Here is a 25,719-nt window from a genome sequence, read left to right as displayed (position 1 = left end):
ATGACATGATGATCGAGGAATATCATTTCACTGGATAAATATATTCCAGAGTATATACCACATAATTGGACAAAAGTATATATACATCAACAAAAACATTTATATAAATAGTAATGTAGAAAAAATCATAGTAATAGAGATGGAAAAGATAGTAAAATAAAAATAAAATAATAATAAAAATATAAATGTAAAAATCATCCGGAAAAACCGGGTGTGAACAATGCTCTATCCGGTTTTTCCCTGAATGACCTAAATGAGCTGCTCCGCTACATGTTTTGCCAAACTAAAGGGTTAAATCACTATAACCCAAATCACCGTGTTTTCCTAAGTCTTAGCAATTACCAGCAGGTGCAATCTTACTATAAAAACAGCACTAAAGTTCTACTTTAAACACATTTTTACTGAGGAAGGGGTCGGAGGACTATAATTCCTAGCACCCCGAAACGCGTCTAGGTGTCTGGCACTGTTCACACATCCTGTACCAGTGTCCTGTCCGCTAACCTACAGATTTTGGCAATAGAAGAGTTAATTCAGCCACATTCCGCCCTGCCTGGCGGCAATCATACCTTGGATCATCTTCACAGCCCATACTTCCCACGGCTTGGGTCTCCATGTGGGACGCCATCCCTGGACTGTCCACCGCTCCCGAGCGCTCCACTGCCGCCAGACCTAACGCTCCCGTGCTGACTGACACTCTTGCCGGAGTGTCAGTACTATTCCATCTACAGACAGCCGGGAAGCAAGCATGGTCTGCAGCCCTGAACACCGCTCCATGCTCCCCTGCCATCGGACCCAGCGGCACGGAATATCAACTGCGCCCCCCTGCCATCGGGGTTCCAAGGGAGACGGGAGACTGCAGCGTGCCCCCCCCCACCACCACCACCACCATTGGGGCACAAGAGAAGTACAAGGCTGTGATATACAACAAAGAACCACGAGCCACCAGAAGCAGTGGTGAGAGATACTTTAACATCATTTGTATCTTTTTGTTACAAGTCCATTTATTGACTATTTTTACAAGTTCATTCATTCATAAAAATTGGACTTCTATGGATCTACTAAGTTTGCGGACAAACGGACTAATTTGAACAGTGTTATACAGGACATTATATATTTTTTTCCATTTTTATTTCCATTTAATTTTATTCTATTTTTATATGATACCCCACTAGGGTGGAGTAGGAATATCACCAGTTAGTGCCAGCTAAATGTGTTAATCTATTGTATATTTTATATTTAATTAAAACAATTCATATTAGTAGCGCTGCTATATCTTAAATTATTTCCACCCATACTATTATGCACCATACGTGGTGAGGTCCAAGAGGCATTAGCTATTATTTCAAATTATAGCTATTTTGTTGCCGTGGGGGGGGGGGGGGGGGTCCGGCTATAGCTTTAATTGCCTCGGTCCTTTTGTTGTGAGCTGCACCTGTTACGCCGAGCACTCCGGGTCCCTGCTCCTTCCCGGAGCGCTCGCGGCGTTCACCTCCGTGCAGCGCCCCGGTCAGATCCGCTGACCGGGAGCGCTGCACTACTGTCTCCGGCGGGGATGCGACCCGCGTAGCGGGACGCGCCCGCCCGCGGCTCGCATCCCAGTCTCCTCACTTGCCCCGTCCTCCGTCCGCTCAGTCCCGATGCGCGCGGCCCCGCTCCCAAGGACGCGCGTGCGCCGGCTCTCTGAGATTTAAAGGGCCAGTGCGCCATTGATTGGTGCCTGGCCCAATCAGTACCTGCACCTGTGTCCTCCTTATAAAAACCCACTTCCCCTTCCTGGTATCGCCGGATCTTGTTGCCTTGTGCCAGTGAAAGCGTTTTGTGTATGTTCCAAGCCTGTGTTCCAGACCTTCTGCTGTTGCCCCTGACTACGACCCTTGCTGCCTGCCCTGACCTTCTGCTACGTCCGACCTTGCTCTTGCCTTGTCCTTCTGTACCGCGCCAGTCTCAGCAGTCAGTGAGGTTGAGCCGCTACCGGTGGACACGACCTGGTTGCTACCGCCGCAGCAAGACCATCCCGCTTTGCGGCGGGCTCTGGTGAATACCAGTAGCAACTTAGAACCGGTCCACCGGTAAGGTCCACGGCAATCCCTCACTGACACAGAGGATCCACCACCAGCCTGCCGAATCCTGACAGTAGATCCGGCCATGGATCCCGCTGAGGTGCCGCGGCCAAGTCTCGCTGACCTATCCACGGTGGTCACCCAGCAATCCCAACAGATCGCCCAACAAGGACAGCAGCTGTCGCAGTTGACCGCCATGCTACAGCAGCTTCTGCCTCTACAGCAGCAACCATCTCCTCCGCCAGCTACTGCTTCTCCTCTGCAGCAAGTTGCCACTTCTAGACTCCGCTTGTCCCTACCTGACAAATTCGATGGGAACTCTAAGTTATGCCGTGGCTTCTTGTCCCAGTGTTCCTTGCACTTGGAGATGATGTCGGACCTATTCCCCACTGAACGGTCTAAGGTGGCTTTCGTGGTCAGTCTCCTGTCTGGAAAGGCCTTGTCATGGGCCACACCGCTCTGTTACCGCAACGATCCTGCCACTGCTACAATCCAGTCCTTCTTCGCTAAAGTTCGTAGAGACTTTGAGGAGCCAGCCCGGGCCTCCTCAGCCGAGACTGCTTTGCTGAACCTCGTCCAAGGGAGTTCTTCCGTAGGCGAATACGCCATCCAGTTTCGTACCCTTGCCTCAGAGCTATCCTGGAACAATGAGGCCCTCTGCGCGACCTTCAAGAAAGGCTTATCCAGCAACATCAAAGATGTACTGGCCGCACAAGAAATTCCTGCTAACCTGTCTGAACTTATCCATTTCGCCACCCGCATCGACATGCGTTTTTCTGAAAGACATCAGGAGCTCCGCCAGGAAAAGGACCTTGATCTCTCGGCACCTCTCTCCCAGAATCCTTTGCAATCTACCCCTGTGCCTCCCGCCGAGGAGGCTATGCAAGTGGATCGGTCTCGCCTGACCCATGAAGAGAGGTCTCGTCGCAGAGATGAAAATTTATGCCTGTTGTCACGATTCGGCTAGCTGGATGTGGATCCTCTGTGTCAGCGAGGGATTGGCGTGGACCGTGTCGGTGGACCGGTTCTAAGATGCTACTGGTATTCACCAGAGCCCGCCGCAAAGCGGGATGGTCTTGCTTCGGCGGTAGCAACCAGGTCGTATCCACCGGCAACGGCTCAACCTCGCTGACTGCTGAGAAGGCGTGGGACAGAAGGACTAGGCAGAGGCAAGGTCAGACGTAGCAGAAGGTCGGGGCAGGCGGCAAGGTTCGTAGTCAATATGGATAGCAGGAGATCTGGAAACACAGGCTTTGGACAACACTAAACGCTTTCACTGGCACAAGGCAACAAGATTCGGCAAGGGAGTGCAGGGGAAGTGAGGTATTATAGCCAGGGAGCAGGTGGAAGGTAATTAGGCTAATTGGGCCAGGCACCAATCATTGGTGCACTGGCCCTTTAAATCTTAGAGAGCTGGCACGCGCGCGCCCTAAGGTAGCGGAGCCGCGCGCGCCAGGACATGACAGCCGGGGGCCGGGACAGGTAAGTGACTTGGGATGCGATTCGCGAGCGGGCGCGTCCCACTATGCGAATCACATCCCCGCCGGCAATGTCAGTGCAGCGCTCCCGGTCAGCGGGTCTGACCGGGGCACTGCAGACAGAGGAACGCCGCGAGCGCTCCGGGGAGGAGCAGGGACCCGGAGCGCTCGGCGTAACAGTACCCCCCCCCCCCTTAGGTCTCCCCCTTTTTTTTCCGGCAATTGCTTCACATAGGACAAGGACACTGCGAGCGATTGTAGGGTTTCCACAAAGGCAGGCAGTACAGCAGTAGTGGGAATGGGGAGGGAGGGCAGAGGGTGAAGCTTGGCACGGGGCAGGGTGTCACCAGGACGGGGGCCATGAGGAGGCAAGGCACAGTCCTGATAGGCCTTGGGGAGACCAGGTGTAGGAGGAGGCACTGAGGCTTGCCTGACGGGACTGGGAGCAGAGGTGAGGCATCTCTTGCGGCAAGCAGAACCCCAATTCTTGATCTCCCCGGTGGTCCAGTCAAGGGTGGGAGAATGATGCTGGAGCCATGGAAGACCGAGGAGGACTTCAGAGGTGCAATTGGGAAGGACGAACAATTCAATCTTTTCGTGATGGGGTCCAATGCACATTAAGAGGGGTTCTGTGCGGTAACGCACGGTGCAATCCAATTTAACTCCGTTGACCGAGGAAATGTAGAGCGGCTTGACGAGACGGGTCACCGGGATGCAGAACTTATTCACCAAAGAGTCCAGAATAAAATTTCCAGAGGCACCAGAGTCCAAGCAGGCCACGGCTGAGAGGGAGGAGTTGGCTGAAGGAGAAATCCGTACGGGCACCGTGAGACGTGGAGAAGCAGACTTCGTACCAAGAGATGCCACACCAACGTGAGCTGCGTTCGTGCGTGCGTTTCCCAGACGTGGCGGACGAATAGGGCAATCCACCAAGAAATGTTCGGTCCTGGCGCAGTACAGACAATGATTTTCTTCCCTACGGCGAGTCCTCTCTTCCTGGGTCAGGCGAGACCGATCCACTTGCATAGCCTCCTCGGCGGGAGGCACAGGCGTAGATTGCAAAGGATACTGTGGGAGAGGTGCCCAGAGATCTAGGTCTTTTTCCTGGCGGAGCTCCTGGTGTCTTTCAGAAAAACGCATGTCAATGAGGGTGGCCAAATGGATAAGTTCTTGCAGGTTGGCAGGAATCTCTCGTGCGGCCAGCACATCCTTGATGTTACTGGATAGGCCTTTTTTAAAGGTCGCGCAGAGAGCCTCGTTATTCCAAGATAATTCAGAAGCGAGAGTACGAAATTGGATGGCGTACTCACCTACTGAAGAATTACCCTGGACCAGGTTCAGCAGGGCAGTCTCGGCAGAAGAAGCTCGGGCTGGTTCCTCGAAGACACTACGGACTTCAGCGAAGAAGGACTGGACTGTGGCTGTGGCAGGATCATTGCGGTCCCAGAGCGGTGTGGCCCAAGACAAAGCCTTTCCAGATAGAAGACTCACTACGAACGCTACCTTAGACCGTTCTGAAGGAAATTGGTCCGACAACATCTCCATATGCAGGGAACATTGAGATAAGAAGCCACGGCAGAGTCGGGAGTCCCCATCAAATTTGTCCGGCACGGACAAACGGAGGCTAGGAGCGGCCACTCGCTGCGGAGGAGGTGCAGGAGCTGGCGGAGGAGATGGTTGCTGCTGTAGCAGTGGCAGAAGTTGCTGTAACGTGGCAGTCAACTGCGACAGCTGCTGTCCTTGTTGGGCAATCTGCTGCGATTGCTGGGCGACCACCGTGGGAAGGTCAGCGAGACTTGGCAGAGGCACCTCAGCAGGATCCATGGCCTGATTTACTGTCACGATTCGGCTAGCTGGATGTGGATCCTCTGTGTCAGCGAGGGATTGGCGTGGACCGTGTCGGTGGACCGGTTCTAAGATGCTACTGGTATTCACCAGAGCCCGCCGCAAAGCGGGATGGTCTTGCTGCGGCGGTAGCAACCAGGTCGTATCCACCGGCAACGGCTCAACCTCGCTGACTGCTGAGAAGGCGTGGGACAGAAGGACTAGGCAGAGGCAAGGTCAGACGTAGCAGAAGGTCGGGGCAGGCGGCAAGGTTCGTAGTCAATATGGATAGCAGGAGATCTGGAAACACAGGCTTTGGACAACACTAAACGCTTTTACTGGCACAAGGCAACAAGATCCGGCAAGGGAGTGCAGGGGAAGTGAGGTATTATAGCCAGGGAGCAGGTGGAAGGTAATTAGGCTAATTGGGCCAGGCACCAATCATTGGTGCACTGGCCCTTTAACTCTTAGAGAATTGGCGCGCGCGTGCCCTAAGGAGCGGAGCCGTGCGCGCCAGGACATGACTGCCGGGGGCCGGGACAGGTAAGTGACTTGGGATGCGATTCGCGAGCGGGCGCGTCCCGCTATGCGAATCGCATCTCCGGCGGCAATGTCAGTGCAGCGCTCCCGGTCAGCGGGTCTGACCGGGGCGCTGCAGAGAGAGGAATGCCGCGAGCGCTCCGGGGAGAAGCAGGGACCCGGAGCGCTCGGCGTAACACCTGTACTGCGCTAGTACCAAACATTTCCTAGTGGACTGCCCTATTCGTCCCCCGCGTCTGGGAAATGCACGCACGCACCCTGTTCACGTGGGAGTGGCGTCTCTTGGTGTGAATTCTGCTTCTCCACGTCTCACTGTGCCTGTGCGGATTTCTCCTTCCGCCAACTCCTCCTTCTCAGCTGTGGCCTTCTTGGACTCTTGGAAATTTTATTTTGGCCTCTTTTGTTAATAAGTTCAGCATCCCAGTAACCTGTCTCGTCAAACCGCTCTTTATCTCTTCTGTTAACAGAGAAAAATTTGACTGCACTGTGCACTACCGCACTGAACCCCTGTCCATGAGCATTGGACTTCACCATGAAAAAATTAAATTTTTTGTTCTGCCTAACTGCACCTCTGAAGTTCTTCTCGTCCTGCCGTGGCTACAACGTCATGCTCCCACCCTTGACTGGACCACCGGGGAGATCAAAGATTGGGGTTCTTCTTGTCACAAACGATGCCTCAAATCTGCTCCCACTTGTCTAACCCCTGAGGTTCCACCTTTACCGGGCCCTCCCAAGGCTTACCAGGGCTTTTCTGATCTTTTCTGCAAAAAGCAAGCAGAGATCTTATCTACTCATAGCCTCCTTCCTGGTACCACTCTGCTCCGTGGTAAGCTTCACCCTCTGCCCCCCCTCCCCATTCCCACTTCTTCTGGAGTTCCTGCCATAGATGAAGTAACCCAGGACTTCTCCGTTATTCCGTTATCTGGAAGGAGACTCAAGAGTCGCTCCCACTGGCCTCGTCTCGTATGAAGGGACAAGCAGATAAAAAGAGCGCTCCCCGGAGCGCTCGCGGCATTCACCTCCGTGCAGCGCCCCGGTCAGATCCGCTGACCGGGAGCGCTGCACTACTGTCTCCGGTGGGGATGCGACCTGCGTAGCGGGACGCGCCCGCCCGCGGCTCGCATCCCAGTCTCCTCACCTGCCCTGTCCTCCGTCCGCTCAGTCCCGGCGCGCCCGGCCCTGCTCCCAAGGGCGCGCGCGCGCCAGCTCTCTGAGATTTAAAGGGCCAGTGCGCCATTGATTGGCGCCTGGCCCAATCAGTACCTGCACCTGTGTCCTCCTTATAAAATCCCACTTCCCCTTCCTGATATCGCCGGATCTTGTTGCCTTGTGCCAGTGAAAGCGTTTTGTGTATGTTCCAAGACTGTGTTCCAGATCTTCTGCTGTTGCCCCTAACTATGACCCTTGCTGCCTGCCCTGACCTTCTGCTACGTCCGACCTTGCTCTTGCCTTGTCTTTCTGTACCGCGCCAGTCTCAGCAGTCAGTGAGGTTGAGCCGCTACCGGTGAACACGACCTGGTTGCTACCGCCGCATCAAGACCATCCCGCTTTGCGGCGGGCTCTGGTGAATACCAGTAGCAACTTAGAACCGGTCCACCGGTACGGTCCATGCCAATCCCTCACTGACACAGAGGATCCACCACCAGCCTGCCGAATCCTGACAGCACCATTCTTTTTTTAGATTTGTATATTACTTCTATTAGAAAATCTTAATCCTTTCAATACTTATTAGCTGCTGTATATTACAGAGGAAATTCTTTTATTTTTGGATTTCTTTTATGTCACGACCACAGTGCTCTCTGCTGACACTTCTGTCCATGTCAGGAACTGTCCAGAGCAGGAGAAAATTCCCATAGCAAACATATGCTGCTCTGGACAGTTCCTGACATGGACAGAAGTGTCAGCAGAGAGCACTGCAGTTGTGAAAGAAAAGAAATCCCAAAAGAAAAGAATTTCCTCTGTAGTATACAGCCGCTAATAAGTGCTAGAAGGATGAAGAATTTTTAATAGAAGTAACTTACAAATATGTTTACCTTTCTGGCACCAGTTGATTTAAGAAAAAAATAAGTTTTCCATCAGAGTACCCCTTTAACCCCTTAACTCCTTAAGGACACATGACGTACTGGAACATCATGTGTCTGCTCCCGATCTATAACGTGGGGCCACGGCATGACCCCGCGTCATAGTGGGTCGGGCCCGGCCTCTAACAATGGCCGGGACCTGTGGCTAATAGCTATTAACCCTTTAGACGCAGCGTTCAAAGTTGAAAATAAAAATATGCCGGTTAGCTCAGGGAGCTGTTCGGGATAGCCGCGGCTAAATCGCAGCATCCCGAACAGCTTACAGGACAGCCGGAGGGTCCCTACCTGCCCCCTCGCTGTCCGATCGCCGAATGACTGCTCAGTGCCTGAGATCCAGGCATGAGCAGTCAAGCGGCAGAATTATCGATCACTGGCTTCCTATGAGAAACCACTGATCAATGTAAAAGATCAGTGTGTGCAGTGTTATAGCTCCCTATGGGATAACAATGATCAGTGTGTGCAGTGCTATAGGTCCCTATGGGAGCTATAACACTGCAAAAAAAAGTGAAAAAAAAGTGAATAAAGATCATTTAACACCTCCCCTATTAAAAGTTTGAATCACCCCCCTTTTGCCATAAAAAAACACAGTATCGCCGCATGCGGAAATGTCCGAATTATAAAAATATATAGTTAATTAAACCGCACGGTCAATGGCGTACGCACAAAAAAATTCCAAAGTCCAAAATAGTGCATTTCAATAAGTCCTATCAACGCAAAAATGGTACCATTAAAAACTTCAGATCACGGCGCAAAAAAATGAGCCCTCATACCTCCCCATATGCGGAAAAATAAAAAAGTTATAGGGGTCAGAAGATGACAATTTTAAACGTATGAATTGTCCTGCATGAAGTTATGTTTTTTTCCAGAAGTGCGACAAAATCAAACCTATATAAGTAGGGTATCATTTTAATCGTATGGACCTACAGAATAAAGATAAGGTGTCATTTTTACCGAAAAATGTACCATGTAGAAACGGAAGCCCCCAAAAGTTACAAAATGGCGTTTTTTTCTATTTTGTCTCACGATGATTTTTTTTTTTACTGTTTCACCGTAGATTTTTGGGCAAAATGACTGACATCATTACAAAGTACAATTGGTGGCGCAAAAAATAAGCAATCATATGGATTTTTTGGTGCAAAATTTAAAGAGTTATGATTTTTTAAAGGCAAGGAGCAAAAAACGAAAATGCAAAAACGGAAAAAAAAACGGTCCTTAAGGGGTTATGGACCAAGCCCATTTTCACCTTAAGGACCAGGCCAATTTTATTTTAGCGTTTTTGTTTTTTCCTCCTCGCCTTCTAAAATTCATAACTCTTTTTTATTTCCATCTACAGACCCATATAAGGGCTTGTTTTTTGCGTGACCAATTGTACTTTGTAATGAAACCTCTCATTTTACCATAAAATGTACGGCAAACCCCCAAAAATATGTTTTTTAGGGAGGAAATTTTAATGAAAACTGCAATTTTGCACATTTTGGAGGGTTTTCCCACTGTATACTTTACGGTAGAAATGACATGTGTTCTTTATTCTGTGGGTCAAGATGATTAAAATGATACCCATGGATAAATGCTTTTATATTTTTGTACCGCTTAAAAAAAATCTAAAACTTTTTGTACAAAATCAGTAATCTAAAATTGCCCTATTTTGACCACCTATAACTTTTTTCATTTCTCCATATATAGGGCGGTATGAGGGCTAATTGTTTGCATCATCATCTGTACTTTTTATTGATACCACATTTGCATATATAAAATGTTTAGAGAATTTTTTATTAATTTTTTGGGGAATAAAATGTGACAAAAAAGCAGTATTTTTGGACCTTTTTTTTATTTTTTACGTTTACACCGTTCACCATACGGGATCATTAACATTATATTTTGATAGATCGAACATTTACGCACGTGGTGATACCAAATATGTTTAGAAAAAAAAGTACACTTTTTGGGGTAAAATGGGAAAAACTGACAATTTTCATTTTTATTGGGGGAGGGGATTTTTCACTTTTTTTATACTTTTTATTTTTACATTTTTCAACTTTTTTTTTTACACTTTTTATGTCCCCATAGGGGACTATCTATAGCAATCATTTAATTGCTAATACTGTTCAGTGCTATGCATAGGACTGCTTGATCTCAGACCAGAGCAGGAGACGCCGGGAGACAGATGGAGGCAGGTGAGGGGACCCCCGTCCGCCATTACAGATGATCAGATCGCTGCGGCAGTGCTGCGGGTGATCTGATCATCTATTTTAACGTGCGCATTGCCGCAGATGCCAGTATCTGTACTAATCACGGCATCTGAGGGATTAATTGCGGACATCCGCGCGATCGCGGATGTCTGCCATTACCGGTAGGTCCCCGGCTGCTGATAGCAGCCGGAACCTGCCGTGTATGACGCGAGCATCGCTCCGATGCTCGCGGTCATGCACAGGACGTAAATGTACGTCCTGGTGCGCGAAGTACCGCCAAGCCAGGACATACATTTACGTCCGTGGTCGTTAAGGGGTTAATGACCAAAGCAAATGTTTAAATGTGTTCCCTTATTTTGCAATAACTTTGAAGTGCTTTTATTTATGAAAACGGTTCTTTGAAAGTGATTTCTTGACATATTGCACTTTACATTAGCGGTAAATTTTGATTGCTATATTCAGCAGTTTTTGTGATAAACTCAAAACATTTGTGAAAAAAAGGAAAAATTTGCATTTTTCTAGATTTGACATTTTCTGCTTGTACGTGGTGATGCGGCAAGTCAGCCCCAATTACCATGTTCTTGCACCTGATTTTGTGGGAAGGGGTAAAACAGGATATTTAAATATCAACTGGCTCCAGAAAGTTAAACAGATTTGTAAATTACTTCTATTGAAAAAATCTTAATCCTTCCAGTACTTATCAGCTGCTGTATGCTCCAGAGCAAGTTGAGTTGTTCTTTTCTGTCTGACCACAGTGCTCTCTGCTGCCTCCTCTGTCCATGTCAGGAACTGCCCAGAGTATGAGCAAATCCCCATTGCAAACCTCTCCTGCTCTGGACAATTCCTGACATGGACAGAGGTGTCAGCAGAGAGCACTGTGGTCAGACAACTTCCTATGGAGCATACAGCAGCTAAGCATTGGAAGGATTAAAGAGGTACTTCAGTGAAAAAAAATTTTTTTATTCAACTGGTGCCAGAAAGTTAAACAGATTTGTAAATTACTTCTATATAAAAATCTTAATCCTTCTGTAATGGACATATATATATATATATATATATATATATATATATATTTTTTTTTTTTTTTTTTTTTTTTTTTTTGCATCACTGGACTAATACGGCTACTCCTAATTACTCTATGTATGTGTGAATATATATGTATGCAACTTAAAATGGCCATTTTGGGACAAAAAGCTTCCATGCTCCTCTTGTTAATTGTAATGAATTGCAAAGTAAATTGTTGTAAGTAGCCATTGCGTGTCTAGGACAAGGTGTATACAGAGTCTGTCATAAGTAGGCATTACAGGTCTAGGACAGAGTGGCGCAGGACGCTGGTTATACTGTTATAAGTAGACACTGTAGGTGTGTTAGGACTGGGTGTATACACGGAACTTTCCGCAATATTCCTGGGACCTGTTCCATTGTAACAGATTTTATGTGTTGTATATGTGTCATGTCATGTCTTCATGTGTCCATGGATTATTGTTAAATTAGCTAATTCAGACGAAGAGAGGGAGTAGATCTTCCCTTTCTGATACTAGACCTAGTTAAAAAGGAAGAACTGCATGTAAATGTCTCTATTAATTGAACTCTAATGGTTTAGAGAGATCTCCTAAGGAAAGAAGAGTTTGAGAAGGGATTCTCAGCAGCTGCAGGACCTACACATGTAGGGCAAGGGAGAGGGGGGCTCTGGGCTAATTGCATTCAACAGGGAGAAACAAAGGGTAGAGGTCACACATCTGCAGTTTTAGGGTGCATTCCCACGTGGCGTATTTTGCTGCGTATTTGCTGCGTATTTGGTGCTGCGTATTTTCCTACCCATTGACTTCAACAGGGAAAATAAAATACGCAGCAGCAAATACGCAGCTAATACGCTGTGTGGGAACGTACCCTAAGACTGACTTCACAGACTTCGCTGTGTTGAAAGGAATGGGGATGGGAGGTGTACTAGAGTGAGAAACAAAATGAAGTTGTGATGGAAAGCATGTGGTGAGTTAAGAATGGATGAATTATGGATATTAGGGCAGTTAAAAGTGGATGTTAATGGGCAAAAGTATTCATATATATAGCAGTGTTATATACAGTCATATACAGCAGTGTGATTCTTGAGAACAATTGTGATTTGAATTAGTTATATAGTAGTCATCTGAATGGGTGTAGATAAGTCAAAGTTGTTGTTGGCTGAAAGTATGATGGAAATATTTCGGTAATGAAATTAACACTCATGTACAGAAATACATTTTTGGTAACCTGTTGATAGGATGGTGAGTAAGAGAAATATGATATATTCAATGAAGTGAGCCTTTGTTTTAGGGTGTGAGATTCCATGAATAGGAAATGGAGATTGAATGAGGGAAACAAAGGAATGTGAAATAGTACCGTCTGTATGTATACATTCTATCATTATGGTGCTAAGAATTTCTTATAGAGAGATACTTGTTATAGCTGTGGTGCATCGACTGCACCCTAAAATCACAAACTTTGATAATACGACAATGTAAAACTTAAGAAACAAAAAGCCAGACACAAAGGGGTGGTGACCAGTGACATAGGGGAGTGGGAGGAGAAAGGTGGGGCCTGTAGGGAGAATGACAGCCTTGCTCTACTGAAACACAGTCACATTAGATTTGAATAAACTTCACATCTACTGTTTAAACGTGAGTATGTTTATAGTGCTTGCATACACAATGTGATATACTTATATATTCTACATTGCATTTATTTGAATAACATCAATTTTTTGTGGATAACTTTATAATGATAATTTAGTGTAACATGAGGATGCTTATTGTCTTGAACTTAAGAGGTTAACAATTCAAGAGCCATGATAGGATATCAGAGAATCCATGGTTGATGCTGAGTTATAAATGTAAGCTTACTCCTAGTAATGTAAAGATGTAATACATAAGGCAGGATATATGGTGACCACATGCAGAATGAAGTTCTACTGCAATAAACCACTCGATCTGAGCTGCTGGTTTAGAAAGTAGAGTTGAATATATTTACTGAGATGTGTAAGATATCTGAAGGTATGACACAATGAGTATGGGTACACTTTTTTTACCGCCCACAAGTATGGGCCTATTGAAGTAATGGTTTTCTTGAATCCTTGGGCAAACCAATCAAAATGTAGAATCTGTAGTTTTTAATTCAAGTGTTCAAAGTCCTAGAGCTGCCAGAGAAGGTAGCCACCATAAAGACCAGACCCACATAAAGGAAACAACCTCAGAAGCCAAGAGGACTGGATGGTGGAGGAGGCTGCAGAGCTCCTGTCCTCCCACAGTTCTGGTACAGAGTGTACAGGTGGATGGGGAGTGTGGATCTGTCTGGTTAGGTCTCTTGCAGGAACCAGCAATGCATGCTGAGAGAAACCAATGGAAGAAAAAAGAGGTGGTACAGGGCAAAAACGGCATCTGGAGAGTTGGTAAGAAACTGTGAGTGCCAACTGTCTTGTACCCCATGGTAACATATATGGCCCCTTACACTAAGCAGAAGGGAGCTATGTGTGTAGTAATGTCCGTACATTGGATGGCCTCAGAATTAGTGATGAGCAGCATTGCCCATATTCGAATTTGTGATATTTCATTAATATATAGACGAATATTCATCCTATATTCGCATGTTCACATATGCGCATATATGTGAATATTCGCATATTAGAGGAAGAAAATAGTGAGGGGGTGGGCAACTTTACTGTGAATTCGGGTAGAAAACAGACATGGTGCACATCTACAATCTTGTATAATGATCTGATTGCTTCTCAGCATAATATCAAAAACTAACAGGTTGTTAGTATACATTTTTGATCAAAAAGTACAAGCCCACTCGCCACGTCAAGGCCACCTATTTAGAGTGGGTCCCTAACGTCCCTAGCATAAAATGGCGTAGCACTGGGCGGCGACCACCACCGCCGCGACACCAGTGCCCACGAGGGGAAACGACCCACTGGCATGGGCCCCAATACCACTCAAACCAGTCTATGGGTCGCACCTCCCCGTAGACACGGCGCCACGGCAGCAACGGACACCGCACAGCACCACACCAGTGTGAACAAGGTGTAATAGCTCACTTACCATGCTCTCCCAGTCAGACTGGGAGGCTGCTAGGAAAGAAATGGCCCTTGTGTAGCTAACTACTACTTATATAGGGTTGGGCTGAGGGGGTGGGGAAGAGTGCAGCACATGTTAAAACAAAAAAAAGGAGGAGATAGAAATCACAGTGTGAATTCGGGTAGAAAAACAGACATGGTGCACATCTACAATCTTGTATAATGATCTGATTGCTTCTCAGCATAATATCAAAAACTAACAGGTTGTTAGTATACTTGATCAAAAAGTACAAGCCCACTCGCCACGTCAAGGCCACCTATTTAGAGTGGGTCCCTAACGTCCCTAGCATAAAATGGCGTAGCACTGGGCGGCGACCACCACCGCCGCGACACCTGTGCCCACGGGGGGAAATTACCCACTGTGTCTGCATTCTTCCCCACCCCCTCAGCCCAACCCTATATAAGTAGTAGTTAGCTACACAAGGGCCATTTCTTTCCTAGCTGCCTCCCAGTCTGACTGGGAGAGCATGGTAAGTGAGCTGTTACACCTTGTTCACACTGGTATGGTGCTGTGCGGCGTCCGTTGCTGCAGTGGCACCGTGTCTGTGGGGGGTGCGACCCATATACTGGTTTGAGTGGCATTGGGGCCGCTCTGCCAGTGGGTCGTTCCCCCCCCGTGGGCGCTGGTGTCGCGGCGGTGGTGATCGCCGCCCAGTGCTACGCCATTTTATGCTAGGGACCCACTCTAAATAGGTGGCCTTGACGTGGCGAGTGGGCTTGTACTTTTTGAGCAAAAATGTATACTAACAACCTGTTAGTTTTTGATATTATGCTGAGAAGCAATTAGATCATTATACAAAATTATAGATGTGCGACCATGTCTGTTTCTTCTACCTGAATTCACAGTGGGCAACTTTACTATTGGTTGCTAGGGATGTTGCTGATAACCTCTGACAACTGTATTTGCATCATTCTAATTGGCCCACAAGTGAAAAGAAGAAATATGGGAATATGCAGAAAAAAGGGAATATTCATATTTCGAATATATAGCGAATATATTCGCAATATTCACAAATTCGAGAACTTGCGATATTCGCGATAAAAATTCAAAATGAGAATATTTGCGCCCAACACTACTCAGGATTCAACAATGCAGAAAGAAGGTTTGTACATACTTCATTATTTACATTGGTTATGACCTAGGTGAAACTATAAAGCTACCTGACCAACACGCTCCTTAACCCCTTAAGGACCAAGGGCGTACAGGTACGCCTTTGCTCCCTGGTACTTAAGGACCAAGGGCGTACCTGTACACCTGTGGGAATTTCGGTCCCCGACGCGCACCGGGCGGGGACCGGGCCGGGGTGACTGCTGATATCTATCAGCAGGCACCCCGCGCAAATGCCCAGGGGGGTCATCAGACCCCCCCCCCCCCATGTCGGCGATCGCCGCAAATCGCAAGTGAATTCACTCTTGCGATTTGCGGCTATTCCGGGTCATACGGGTCTATAGGGACCCGGTGACCCGGAAAATAAAGGGGATCGCAGATGTCCTAGACACCCACGATCCCCCACAGTGATCTCTATACTGTGCACCTCCAGATCTTGATAAACTACAACTGATAGCATGCCCACATAACAGTTTGCTGTCTGGGCATGCTGGGAGTTGTAGTTTTGCAACATCTGGAGGTTCACAGTTTGGAGACCACTGTGCAGTGGTCTCTAAACTATAGCTCTCCAGATGTTGCAAAACTGCAACTTCCAGCATGCCTTAACAGCAAACAGCTGTCTCTGCATGCTGGAAGTTGTAGTTGTGTACCTCCAGCTGTTGCATAACTCCATCTCCCAGCATGCCTTTCGGCGATTAGTACATGCTGGGAGTTGATGTTTTGCAACAGCTGGAGGCACACTGGTTGGAAAATACTGAGTTAGATAACAGAACCTAACTGAAGGTTTTTCAACCAGTGTGCCTCCAGCTGTTGCAAAAGTACAACTCCCAGCATGCACGGTCTGTCAGTACATGCTGGGAGTTGTAGTTTTGAAACAGCTGGAGGTTTGCCCCCACCCATGTGAACTTACAGGGTACATTCACACTGGCGGGTTTACAGTAAGTTTTCTGCTTCAAGTATGAGCTGCGGCAAATTTTTCACCGCAGCGCAAATTCCTAGCGGTAAATTCACTGTAAACCTCTGCCAGTGTGAACGTACCCTAAAAACACTACACTACACTAACACACAATAAAGAGTAAAACACTACATATACACCCCCTTAACACTGTCCCCCAATAAAAAAAAAAAACGTATTGTACGACAGTGTTTCCAAAACGGAACCTCCAGCTGTTGCAAAACAACAACTCACAGCATTTCCGGACAGCCACTGACTGTCCAGGCATGCTGGGAGTTTAGCAACAGCTGGAGGCACCCTGTTTGGGAATCACTGGCGTAGAATACCCCTATGTCCACCCCTGTGCAATCCCTAATTTAGTCCTCAAATGCGCATGGCGCTCTCTCACTTCAGAGCCCTGTCGTATTTCAAGGAAACAGTTTAGGGCCACATATGGGGTATCTCCGTACTCGGGAGAAAATGCACTACTGATTTTGGGGGATTTTTTTTCCTTTTACCCCTTATGAAAAAGAAAAGTTGGGGTCTACACCAGCCTGTTAGGGTAAAAAAAAAAAAATTTTACACTAACATGCTGGTGTTGTCCTTTACTTTTTATTTTCACGAGAGGTAAAAGGAAAAAAAGACCCCCAAAATTTGTAACGCAATTTCTCCTGGGTATGGAAATACCCCATATGTAAGCGTAAAATGCTCTGTGGACGCACAACAAGGCTCAGGAGTGAGAGCGCACCATGTACATTTGAGGCCTAAATTGGTGATTTGCACAGGGGTGGCTGATTTTACAGCGGTTCTGACATAAACCCAAAAAAATAAATACCCACATGCGACCCCATTTTGGAAACGACCTCACGGAACGTAACAAGGGGTGTAATGAGCCTGAACACCCCACAGGCATTTGACAAATTTTCATTAAAGTTGGATGGGAAAATGAAAAAAAAATTATTTTCACTAAAATGCTGGTGTCACCCTAAATTTTTCATTTTCACAAGGGAAAATAAAAAAAGCCCCCCAAAATTTGTAACCCCATTTCCTCTGAGTAATAAAATACCCCATATGTGGATTTAAAGTGCTCTATAGGTGCACTACAATGCTCAGAAGAGAAGGAGCGCCATTCGGATTTTGCAGAGAAAATTTGTCCGGAATTGAAGGCCACTTGTGTTTACAAAGCCCCCATGGTACCAGAACAATGGACCCCCCCCCATATGTGACCCCATTTTGGAAACTACACCCCTCATGTAATGTAATAAGGGGTACAGTGAGCATTTACGCCCCACAGGTGTCTGACAGATTTTTGGAACAGTGATCCGTGAAAATGAAAAATTGTATTTCCCATTTGCACAGCCCACTGTTCCAAAGATCTGTCAAACGCCAGTGGGGTGTAAATGCTCACTGCACCACTTATTAAATTCTGTGAGGGGTGTAGTTTCCAAAATAGGGTCACATGTGGGGGGGGGTCCACTGTTCTGGCACCACGGGGGGCTTTGTAAATGCACATGGCCCCTGACTACTATTCCAAATGAATTCTCTTTCCAAAAGCTCAATGGTGCTCCTCCTCTTCTGAGCATTGTAGTTCGCCCGTAGTGCACTTCCGGTCAACTTATAGGGTACCTCCATACTCAAAAGAGATGGGGTTACAAATTTTGGGGGGTATTTTCTGCTATTAACCCTTGCAAAAATGTGAAATTTGGGGGGAAACACACATTTTAGTGGAAAAAAAATATTTTTTTTTACATATTCAAAAGTCGTGAAACCCCTGTGGGGTATTAAGGCTCACTTTATTCCTTGTTAAGTTCCTCAAGGGGTCTAGTTTCCAAAATGGTATGCCTTGTGTTTTTTTTTTGCTGTTCTAGCACCATAGGGGCTTCCTAAATGCGACATGCCCCCCGAGCAAAATTTGCTCTCAAAAAGCCAAATATCACTCCTTCTCCTCTGAGCATTGTGGTTCGCCTGTAGTGCACTTCAGGTCAACTTAACCCTTGCAAAAATTTGAAATTTGGGGGGAAACACACATTTTAGGGAAATTTTTATTTTTATTTTTTTTACATATGCAAGGGTATGCCATGTAGTTTTTTTTGCTGTTCTGGCACCATAGGGGCTTCCTAAATGCTACATGCCCCCCAAAAACCATTTCTGAAAAACGTACTCTCCAAAATCCCCTTGTCGCTCCTTTGCTTCTGAGCCCTCTACTGTGCCCGCCGAACAATTTACATAGACATATGAGGTATGTCCTTACTCAAGAGAAATTGGGCTACAAATATAAGTATACATCTTCTCCTTTTACCCCTTATAAAAATTCTAAAATTGGGTCTACAAGAACATGCGAGTGTAAAAAATGAAGATTGTGAATTTTCTCCTTCACTTTGCTGCTATTCCTGTAAACACCTAAAGGGTTAAAACACTTACTGATTGTCATTTTGAATACTTTGGGGTGTAGTTTTTATAATGGGCTCATTTGTGGGGTATTTCTAATATGAAGACCCTTCAAATCCCCTTCAAACCTGAACTGGTCCCTGAAAAAAAGTGAGTTTCAAAATTTTGTGAAAAATTGGAAAATTGCTGCTGCACTTTGAAGCCCTCTGGTGTCTTCCAAAAGTAAAAACACGTCAATTTTATGATGTAAACATAAAGTAGACATATTGTATATGTGAATAAAAAAAAAATATTTGAATATCCATTTTGGGATTTTTCACCAAGAAAAGATTACCACAAAAGTTTACCACTATGTTAAAGTAGAATATGTCATGAAAAAACAATCTTGGAATCAGAATGATAACTAAAAGCATTCCAGAGTTATTAATGTTTAAAGTGACAGTGGTCAGATGTGAAAAAAACGCTCTGGTCCTAAGGTGTAAAATGGCCTGGTCCTTAAGGGGTTAATTATCTTACCTGTTTCAGAGACTATGAGTCGACTTCATCTAACTGCCTAAGGTGGACCAATATAAGTATGTCCTTGTCTGACTGTATGGATTCCCTAACCATAGATACAGTAAAGAATACAACTAAGAACATTTTGTAGAGTTGTGTCTTGTTCAAATTCTGTAATTGTTACCCAGTTCCTTAAACCTATGAGTTTGTTTCAGGAAATAAGTGAGGAAAGAGACGCTTACATATGATGATCCCGTATAGATGTATCTAAGATATATTCTCTGATAACTGTTAAATCTATGTTTGCACATAACCATGGTTGTTCCAAAGGGAAAGATAATCACAACGGTTTGTTAGGATGTGACGTTGTATGAGGAGAATCAGTAGGTGAACATTTACAAATAGCCGGATGAAGTAAGCATTTTAGTGAGTGATAATGTTATAAAGAAAAGGAATACTTGGTGCAAGATTATAGAAAGGATAGACCTAGCTAGCGGGATGAGTAAATGGTAACTACAATAAGGTATGGGGTACTTGGGGATATGAAGCTTAACCCCTTAACGACCACGGACGTAAATGTACGTCCTGGTTTGGCAGAACTTCGCGCACCAGGACGTACATTTACATCCTGTGTATGACCGTGAGCATTGGAACGGTGCTCGCATCATACACGGCAGGTTCCGGCTGCTAGCAGCAGCTGGGGACCCGACAGTCATGGTCGACATCGCGCGGATGTCCGCCATTAACCCCTCAGATGCCGTGATCAATACCGATCCGATCATCCAGCATGGCGGCCGGAGGTCCCCTCACCTGGCTCCAGCCGTCTCCCGGGGTCTTCTGCTCTGGTCTGAGATCGAGAAGACCAGAGCAGAAGATCACCGATAATACTGATCGGTGCTATTTCCTATACATAGCACCGAACAGTATTTGCAATCAAAGGATTGCTATAGATAGTCCTCTATGGGGACATAAAAAGTGTAGAAAAAAAAGTTGAAAAATCCCCTCCCACAAAAAAAAAATTGTCAGTTTTTCACATTTTACCCCCAAAAAGCGTAACTTTTTTTAAATAAAAATATTTGGTATCGCTGCATGTGTAAATGTCCGAACTATCATAAAATGATGTTAATGATCCCGTATGGTGAATGGCGTAAACGTAAACAATAGAAAAAGTCCAAAAATGCAGCTTTTTTTGACACATTTTCTTAAAAAAAAATTATCTAAAAGTTTTATATATGCAAATGTGGTATTGATAAAAAGTACCGATGATGGCACAAAACATGAGCCCTCCTACCGCCCTATATACAGAAAAATGAAAAAGTTGTAGGTGGTCAAAATAGAGCGATTTTAGATAACTGATTTTGTACAAAAAGTTTTAGATTTTTTTTAAGCGGTACAAAAATATAAAAGTATCAAGCCTTGGGTATCATTTTAATCAAATTGACCCATAGAATAAAGAACACATGTCATTTTTACCATGAAGTGTACAGTATAAAACAAAACCCTCAACAATGTGCAAAATTGTGGTTTTCATTTAAATTTCCTCCATAATTTTTTTTTTGGGATTCGCCGTACATTTTATGGTAAAATGAGAGGTTTCATTACAAAGTACAATTGTTCATGCAAAAAACAAGCCCTTATATGGGTCTGTAGATGGAAATATAAAAGAGTTATGGATTTTAGAAGACGAGGAGGAAAAAACGAAAAAGCAAAAATAAAATTGGCCTGGTCCTTAACCACTTAAGGACACATGACGTACTGGAACGTCATGTTTCCGCTCCCGATCTATAACGCGGCGTGTCATAGCTGGTCGGGCCCGGCCTCTAACAATGGCCGGGACCCGTTTCTAATAGCGCGCGGCATTGATCGCTGTGCCACGCGCTATTGACCCTTTAGACGCGGCGTTCAAAGTTGAACGCCGCGTCTAAAGTGAAACTTAAACATGCCGGTTAGCTCAGAGGCTGTTCGGGATAGCCTCGGCATCCCGAACAGCTTACAGGACAGCAGGAGGGTCCTTACCTGCCTCCTCGTTGTCCGATCGCCGAATGACTGCTCAGTGCCTGAGATCCAGGCATGAGCAGTCAAGCGGCAGAATCATTGATCACAGGTTTCTTATGAGAAACCAGTGATCAATGTAAAAGATCAGTGTGTGCAGTGTTATAGATCCCTATGGGATAATAATGATCAGTATAAGAGATCAGTGTGTGCAGTGTTATAGGTCCCTATGGGATAACAATGATCAGTATAAGAGATCAGTGTGTGCAGTGTTATAGGTCCCTATGGGATAACAATGATCAGTATAAGAGATCAGTGTGTGCAGTGTTATAGGTCCCTATGGGATAACAATGATCAGTATAAGAGATCAGTGGGTGCAGTGTTATAGGTCCCTATGGGACCTATAATACTGCAAAAAAAAGTGAAAAAAAAGTGAATAAATATAATTTACCCCTTCCCTATTAAAAGTTTGAATCACCCCCCTTTTCCCATAAAAAAAACACAGTGTAAATAAAAATAAAAATAAACATATATGGTATCGCCGCGTGCGGAAATGTCCGAATTATAAAAATATATCGTTAATTAAACCGCACGGTCAATGGCATGCGCGCAAAAACATTCCAAAGTCCAAAATAGTGCATTTTTGGTCACTTCTTATATCATGAAAAAATGAATAAAGTCCTATCAATGCAAAAATGGTACCGTTAATAACTTCAGATCACGGCGCAAAAAATGAGTCCTCATGCCGCCCTATATGCGGAAAAATAAAAAAGTTATAGGGGTCAGAAATGACAATTTTAAACATATTAATTTTCCTGCATGAAGTTATGATTTTTCCAGAAGTATGACAAAATCAAACCTATATAAGTAGGGTATCATTTTAACCATATGGACCTACAGAATAAATATCAGATGTCATTTTTACCGAAAAAATGTACTATGTAGAAACAGAAGCCCCCAAAAGTTACAAAACTTCCTTTTTTTTTCAATTTTGTCTCACAATGATTTTTTTTTCCGTTTCACCGTAGATTTTTGGGAAAATGACTGATGTCATTACAAAGTAGAATTGGTGGCGCAAAAAATAAGCCATCATATCGATTTTTATGTGCAAAATTTAAAGAGTTATGATTTTTCTAAAGGCAAGGAGCAAAAAACGAAAATGCAAAAACAGAAAAAACCCCGGTCCTTAAGGGGTTAAGGTTAAAATGGGCTTGGTCCTTAAGGGGTTAAAATACGATTAGAAGGGAATGGAACTGGAGAATGCACACTAGCCAAGACTCTTCTGCCCATACACATTTTCATTACCGAACCTGCAAAGGAACCAAAACCACACTCTAGAAGTAAAAGTGCAGACCCTGCTGGGAGCCTTGACCCCTATGTGTGTATTGATGCTATCCTAGAAGAGTTTAAAGCTAAATGTCAAGTAAATGCCGGATTTTAGTCTATAATACCCCAGATTTCCATAAACCAGATTGTAGTCTGGATTAATTATATCCATTATAATCAGCAGAGATTCATACATTTATCAGTAAATGCTCTTAAGGGTCAGGCCGATAAACTAAGGGCCACATCCACTTTGACATTCCAAAATGGTACTGCATTAAATATGATGTATGGTGTAAGCGGAAAAAGGGGGGGTATATAAAATGTTTGGGAAGACCTGTTGCACATATATATCTCAGCCAATACAGGACCCAAATGGTAAAATAACAATATTTATAATTCTGATAATCTTGCATCTTTGTGTATTGTGTTTTGCCTTGGCTAAAGAAGTGTGAGACGACCATCGAGAATGCCACGCCAGTGATGACGAATGTGGACTTCGAGATTACATATGAAGCCTATACCCCATTACAGAGCTTCAATGCCATCTATAACACCAGTGACCCATAGGGACCGCATCTGACTCAATATGTGTAAAGTCTGAGGCTAAGGGGGTCCATGGACAAGCCATAGGTAGTCTAAAGTATAGTGAAGCATTTGAGAAAACACATTGGAGATGATGGAAGTTAGGGAAAGGTAAAATGGTCATTTTAAGGGGGGATTGTAATGGATATATATATATATATATATATATATATATATATATATATATATATATATATATGTGTGTGTGTGTGTGTGTGTGAATATATGTATGCAACATAAGATGGCCATTTTGGCACAAAAGCTTTCAATCTCCTCGTGCTACTCTGCTCCTTCCTGTTTGGCCCCCACCCATCAAATAGAGGAAGTTGCTGGCCAACACCCAAGAGGACTTGAAGCCCGCTGAAGTTTAACAAAGGACTATACCTTATATGGTATGCTAGGACTAAGAACACCCCCCCTGGTGAGGGTGGGGATTTATGTTAATCGCAATGGTTATATAAGCATGGACATTTTGCAATAAAGGTCAGAAACAGGACTTTGAAGGACTTGAAACTGACATGGCTCCATTTGAATTACTTTGGTATACTTTGGTGTATACATTCTGTATACAGATTACAGATTTGGACAGAAGTAAGATAGTTACTAGGTAACTGATAAAATCCATATCACTTCCAGTACTTATCAGCTGCTGTATGATTCAAAAGAAGTTTCTTTTCTATGTGACCACAGTGCTCTCTGCTGACACCTCTTTCCATGTCAGGAACTGTCAAGAGCAGGAGAGGTTTGCTATGGGGATTTTCTCTAGCTCTGGACAGTTTTACATGGACAGAGGTTTCAGCAAAGAGCACTGTGGTCAGACAGAAAATAAATTCAAAAAGACGTAGCCTCTGAGCGCTTCAGCGTTACCTGTCATGCTGCACTGTGCCCCGGACCTCTGGACGCCTAGACACCTATGAAGTGGTGAGTGCATGCTTTTGTTTCTTTTTAATTGGAATCAAAAAGAAAAGAGCGTCCTCGGTAGTTTACAGCAGCTGATAAGTACTGGAAGGATCAAGATTTTTAAATTGAAGCAATTAGAAATCTGTTTAACTTTCTGGCACCAGATGATTTGAAAATAATTGTTTTCCACTGAAGTACCTCTTTAACACCAAAACTAGAATATACGAATATCCCAAAGATTAATATTTAAAATTTCTCTATTTTATCTCTCTTTGTAGACACATTGGTTACAATAAAATCCAACAAGAAAAGTCCAGAGAAACTGAACCTCATCCTCCATAATAACCCAATCACAGCTCTGAATATGCAGAATAACAATTCTAATACAGTGACCAAGATTCTGCTCTTAGGATTTCAGGATTTACACAGTTTTAAGATTCCTTTCTTCCTCCTCCTTCTGCTGATCTTCTGTGTGACCATCTGTGGGAACCTCCTGATCATTGTGGTGGTGTCCTACAGCCGATCCCTCCACTCCCCCATGTACTTCTTCCTCACACAGCTCTCCTTCTCAGATATCCTTCTCTCCACCACTATAGTACCCAACATGCTCCATGTTGTGTTGTATGAAGGACGTTCTCTGCCCTTTATCGACTGTTTTATACAATTTTATTTTTTTACTGCCTCAGAAACATTAGAATGTCTTCTCCTGACGGTGATGTCCTATGACCGGTATCAGGCCATCTGTAACCCTCTACATTACTCCTCTGTTATGGACCTTACATTTTGTCTAAAAGCTGTTCTCTTGTGTTGGGTGATGATGTTGACTGTTTCATTGACTCTTCTGGTAACGATAAGACAACTACAGTTCTGTGGACCAAACATCATTGACCATTTCTTCTGTGATTTCGATCCCATTCTAGAACTTTCCTGCTCTGATACTTTTTATATGAAATTAGTAGACATGATCCTGGCTGCGCCATTTGTAATTTGTCCATTTATGGCGATTATGGTCTCATATATTTATATTATCGTCACCATACTGAAGATCCCATCTACAACCGGGAGGCAGAAGACCTTCTCCACGTGTAGCTCTCACCTATCCGTGGTCTCCTTATATTATGGATCCCTGATCTGCATCTATTTATTTCCAAATATGGGAAATGTAAAGAAGATCCTCTCCATGTTCTACACTGTAGTTACTCCGCTTCTCAATCCTATGATCTACAGTCTGAGTAATAGAGAGATTAAACAGGCCTTTAAAAAGCTCAAGAGCAAAATATCTTCTTCCTGTCAAATTACTTAATTTATTGGTCTTTTTACTTTTTTCGGTAAAGTGCAAATAACATTCGAATGAGTAGATCAAAAACTTATGGTTATAATATACCTAACATATACAAAGAAACATGTTATTCCATTGATGGGTTTATTAAGGCTGTAAAAATTGATGACCTGTCCTGTGGATAGACTATCAGTGTCAGGCAGGGGTCTGGACACACTCGCTGATCACCTGTGTGAAGACACCACGGCCTTTACAATGTTTACAATGAATGTACAAAAATATGCCTTCTGAGCAGATCATACGCATAACTACAGTATCATACTACACAAAGAGGCGTATATGGATCAATCACAAATATTTTTATTAAACAGATATGCAAAAATGACAAAGTTTGGAGACATTTAAAACAATTAAAAAACAGTGAGCCAAATGGTG

General features: G+C 44.5%; 1 protein-coding gene across 1 annotated transcript; it reads left to right on the top strand.

The window, feature by feature from the left end:
- Positions 1 to 611: 611 nt before the first annotated feature.
- Positions 612 to 25,308, top strand: LOC130366668 (olfactory receptor 1468-like). The gene is made up of 2 exons (XM_056568988.1): positions 612 to 954; positions 24,284 to 25,308. Exons 1-2 carry the CDS (start codon positions 612 to 614, stop codon positions 25,306 to 25,308), a joined length of 1,368 nt encoding a protein of 455 aa, XP_056424963.1.
- Positions 25,309 to 25,719: the final 411 nt, after the last annotated feature.

Source organism: Hyla sarda, chromosome 4 (assembly GCF_029499605.1).
Source record: "Hyla sarda isolate aHylSar1 chromosome 4, aHylSar1.hap1, whole genome shotgun sequence".
Lineage (NCBI taxonomy): Eukaryota > Metazoa > Chordata > Amphibia > Anura > Hylidae > Hyla > Hyla sarda.
The sequence above is the reverse complement of the archived record's forward strand: the minus strand, read 5'-3'. Positions and strand labels throughout refer to the sequence as shown.

Bases quoted from the DNA above. Each gene is read 5' to 3' on its own strand.
- LOC130366668 (XM_056568988.1), top strand. From the start codon at position 612: ATGTGGGACGCCATCCCTGGACTGTCCACCGCTCCCGAGCGCTCCACT. The intron at 955-24,283 runs GTGAGAGATACT...CTCTCTTTGTAG, and splicing joins ACGAGCCACCAGAAGCAGTG to ACACATTGGTTACAATAAAA.